We start from the raw sequence: 4268 nt of genomic DNA on the forward strand, positions 1-4268 counted from the left end.
GATACATCTTGGTTAATACATGTGTATTAGAAAAACATGGCATTCCAAGGAAGAGTTAATCAAGGAGTGTCTGTTCCATTTCTTGTGCTATGGAAGTATTCATTCTCATTTATACCTTCTGCAATTGTCATAATTGAACCTCTGTTCTTCACACTCACTGCCTTGTTGGCCTTTCAGAAACAGGACAGTTTGTTCTTTCCCTGTTATCCAAAAACCCTTCTGTATTGTTTTGTTATTTTTCTCCCCAAATCATCATTGACTTTCTTTACCTTCCTTTTCAGCCTGGAGTAATGTTCCCTGAACAAGACCTCAAGAATGACGAAGAAGAGAAGGAAACTGATACCAAAGATCTTTATGAAGACTACGACACAGATGTGCATCATGAGATGTTGACCAACCATTCTCTGGGGGAGGTGGATGAATACGAGACGGAAATAAGTAACTTGCTACCGATTGTAAACTCAACAGAAGCTCAAGAAGAGGAAAACCAGCTCGGCATTTTTACAGGCTTACTTGACATCTCTCTAGAAGATGACTTAACCATGTATATCATCATTGGAGCAGCAGGCCTTCTTCTCTTCATTATCATTGTCATCACATCCATCGTCGTGTACCGCAAAAGATACCCTGTTCGACTTGGGTTAGGGCGCAAATTCGACACTTTCCAGAACCCCATATACGAGAAAACAGTAGTGAGGATGCCCATGCAGGTAGAAGAAACAGAGGTAGGGAGGAAGAAGAGCGATGCAGAAGAAATGAGTGATTGCACAGTGTTAGAATGAGGTGTACTTGTATTCCATGTGAAATAGCCGGATAAGTTTGTGCTTTTAAAGTTGAACGGTATAATGTGATTGATAGTCTAGTCTGGATGAAGCGTTTGTTTTTTTATCATTTTATAGTATTTTCAAATTGAAAGTATTGCAGTATTTGCTTTGGAAAGTGAAAATACAGGTATGGCTTAAAAAGCATCGAGAGAAATGAATTTTATTGAAGGAAAGGTGATTCTGCTGTATTAGCTAGTATTAAGACATTCCCTCTTGGCCTGCAAGAAAAAAAAAGAAAAAGAGTGCAGGAAAGTGTCTTATGGGTCCAATTTAAGTGATACATGCAATTCTTGTCATGTCGTTGGCGATCTCATGCTCCAGGATTTTTCTAATGATAATCAATGATATATTTAGAATTATAATCCGCTTTGTAGTGAATGGAAAAAATACCGCACTTAATAAAGATAATCAAATAGTACACATTGACAAGAATTGCATATGGGCATTTTATATTATGTGCAACATGAAAGTGTATTATTAATTTTTAGGAACATTTTATTTTTTGATACCTGGATTGACCCAAATCTGTTTTGTTACGATTCTTGTGTCCCAAGATAATAATCCTCGTCAGGGAGATATTGACGTCAGAATTAGTCTGATAATGTATGCATGGTAACATTTGTGTACAGGTATGGATGATTTACAATATCTGCTCCTTTTAGCTGTTATTATCACTGTTCAATTGGAAGTGATATTGGGAAAAGGGATATGGAGTAATCCAGATGTATTCGGACAAAGAGACATTTGAAGTTATTATTTTTAAACTCCTGATAGCATTGCTGATTTTCTTCCATTGGATGACAGCCCATGGAGTAAGGAAGTTTGCATTATTTCAGGAATTAGTTATTACTTTAGGTACATCAACTACAGATTTTACCACCAGTTTTGTAGGCGTGAGTTCTAAGAATAGACCTAAGAATAGACAGATTACTGATCTACACACAGTGCATAACCTGTGTTTAATAAAAGTATCGTAAGTCCTGTTCTGGTATCCTGGCACAGGTTGCAGCTAAATACTATAAGTCGGTATTTATTTAATCTCAACACTATGTATTGCTTACATATCTCTACATTGTGCTAAAGTTTGAAGGTCCAGATGTAGGTTGGGCTGTTGTCTTTACTCACCCTTTGATCACCGGTGCTCGACTAGAGTAAGGTTTTTCATTTGAAATCTCAGTTAGTTTTAGGAACCTATCTATTTTTTTATATGATGTTGCATGGTGCTTTAAGTTTATTAAACTCTGTTTTATTTCAGAGCTGTAGATGGCTGAGAACAAGCTTTGTTTTATATGTTTTTCCTCTATATGTTTATGACCAAATAGTGAATGTGACCAGTGCTGCTATTCCCTTGGATTCTCAAGCTAAACATCTACAGGTACAGCTTTGATGTTCTTTCTTATGTTGGGAATTTTTTGTCTTCATTTTATGCTTCTGGTTCTCAAGGAAAAGTTCGCATTTATCAAAGATTTTCCAAGTACAAATGAAGACAAGTTATTTGCATTTTTCAATAAAAAGAAAGCCGAAGAATCCAACATTACTGTATTATGAATGCAAGTTATTTTCATAGAGTAAGTTTAGCAAAAAAGGGATAAGAAAATTCAAGCTTTGATTTTCTCGTTAATGGAAAGTCACGTAACATTCTGTTTTGTGCCAAAGTTCTGTAAATACACTAGTTTTGTCAATACCTCAGAATGTTGGGATATTTTTTTGTTGTACCTGATTCTATGGGTATTTGACCAAGCACAAATTGTATTTTATGTATAGAATGCAGTGCATCCTTACAGTAAGGAGTCGGGTGGGATTAATATAGTTAGTCTTTTTTGAAGCATTGAAGAGCACATTATGTTCACTTCCTGCATCGTTGTTGATTAAGGTAATCAGTGCCATGGAAAATCACATTTCACTTTCACAGTTTTATAATGTAACTGCCCTGGTTACAGGATTGCAGCATATATGGAAAAATGGCAGCTTTATGTGATCATGATTTTTTGTTTCTTTCTTTTATAATGGTTAAGTTTGTTTTTTTCCTGTAATTTTTATTTTTATTATTATTTTTTTCTTGTTCTTGTTCTTGTTCTTTACAGGAAGGAAGCACTGCATAAATAAAAGCAAAACTATAGTGTTGGTTAGATTACAAAAGAGTAAACCCAAGAGCTGCTAAACATATAAGTATTATATCATGTACGCTGTTTTTGAAAATTCATGTATTGCTGATATCTGTTAACCACAGGTATGTATTCTTTTGTAATGCCTCCATATCCATACAGTAGATGCAATTGCCACTCCTCTTTTTTATTATGTACATTTACGACTGCAATGTGTATGAACCCACACTTATTTCTAGTCAAGTAACAAACCATGTGTGCTAATTCTTGGTTCTCTAAACTGTAGCTTACAATTTGCCCTCGCTTGCATATGTGCAGAACCTTGGGGAGGTGTCGTACATTGGCGAGTGATTTTCTCCGGGGTCTGTTGCGTGTTGCTGCCGAGATTTATCCAGGGCAGTTCCGATTTAAGCGAAATTCTTTATTTTTGTGCTACAGATATATAAACCTATATTGAAATTGTCTCATGCCCTGGATCTACCTCTCCCATAGACATCGCTTGCTGATGATATATCCTGATGTAGCTTTTTCATCTGCAATACTGTACTTGTTTTTCATCTTTGTCGTTGTCTTCTAAATTGGAAAAGTCAGAGAAGACTAGAAATACAGTAAAGTTATGATTCAGCCTTTTTGTTTTATGTTTTGTTTTGTGTGTGTGTTTCGTTTTTGGTATATTGCTCAGATTATTGTGATGCAATAATACTCATTGTGGCTCAAGTTAGTAGTGGATTCAGTATTGTAGAATGATCTTTATTTCCCAGCTTTCTACAGTTGTTGAAATAGTAAATAACTAAATATTCTGAATGTGGGCTTGTGTCTTGCACTGTAAATTATTTAGCCTGCAAAAAGAAGACATAGATTATACCAACCAGAATATCAAAATGTATTAATTAGTAGTATTTGCACTTTAAAGAGCATTAGATCTGAAGTAAAATATTCAATAATAGTCTTTGGTTTGGTTTTGGTTTTGATGAAGTAATGTTTGGTACATTAGAATACACATCAGAATATATGCTCAATGTCAGAGGTGGCGCTTGGATTTTGACAGGTAATTTTTCAGTACAGTGACATCGAATGTTGAAAAGTAATGGGCAGGTTACTAAAAGCTACCAGGTATTAAAGAATGAAATTATTGTATAAGAAAGTGATATAGGATCTCTTTTTTTAGCACTGTGCTTAAAAAAAGAAACATTTTCCACGTATCTTTGGTAATGAAGGGACCCCCACTTACGAAAAGGGTCTTCACTTCAGGTGAAATAATATTGAAATTTTCTCATTAAGAAATTTGTAAGATATAGCCATACCAGTCTTAAGAAGTAAGGAATACTCATAACAAATC

General features: G+C 35.0%; 1 protein-coding gene across 1 annotated transcript in view; it reads left to right on the forward strand.

The window, feature by feature from the left end:
• Positions 1–279: 279 nt before the first annotated feature.
• LOC138861075 (uncharacterized) overlaps positions 280–4268 on the forward strand; it is a gene marked incomplete at its 5' end in the record, with an annotated part of 4580 nt that continues 591 nt past the window's right edge. Inside the window, 1 exon segment of the mRNA XM_070119840.1 lies at positions 280–4268. This exon segment is cut by the window's right edge and continues 591 nt beyond it. Coding sequence (XP_069975941.1) covers positions 280–782 — 503 coding nt within the window.

The sequence above is a fragment of the Penaeus vannamei genome, unplaced genomic scaffold (assembly GCF_042767895.1).
Source record: "Penaeus vannamei isolate JL-2024 unplaced genomic scaffold, ASM4276789v1 unanchor794, whole genome shotgun sequence".
Taxonomy (NCBI): domain Eukaryota; kingdom Metazoa; phylum Arthropoda; class Malacostraca; order Decapoda; family Penaeidae; genus Penaeus; species Penaeus vannamei.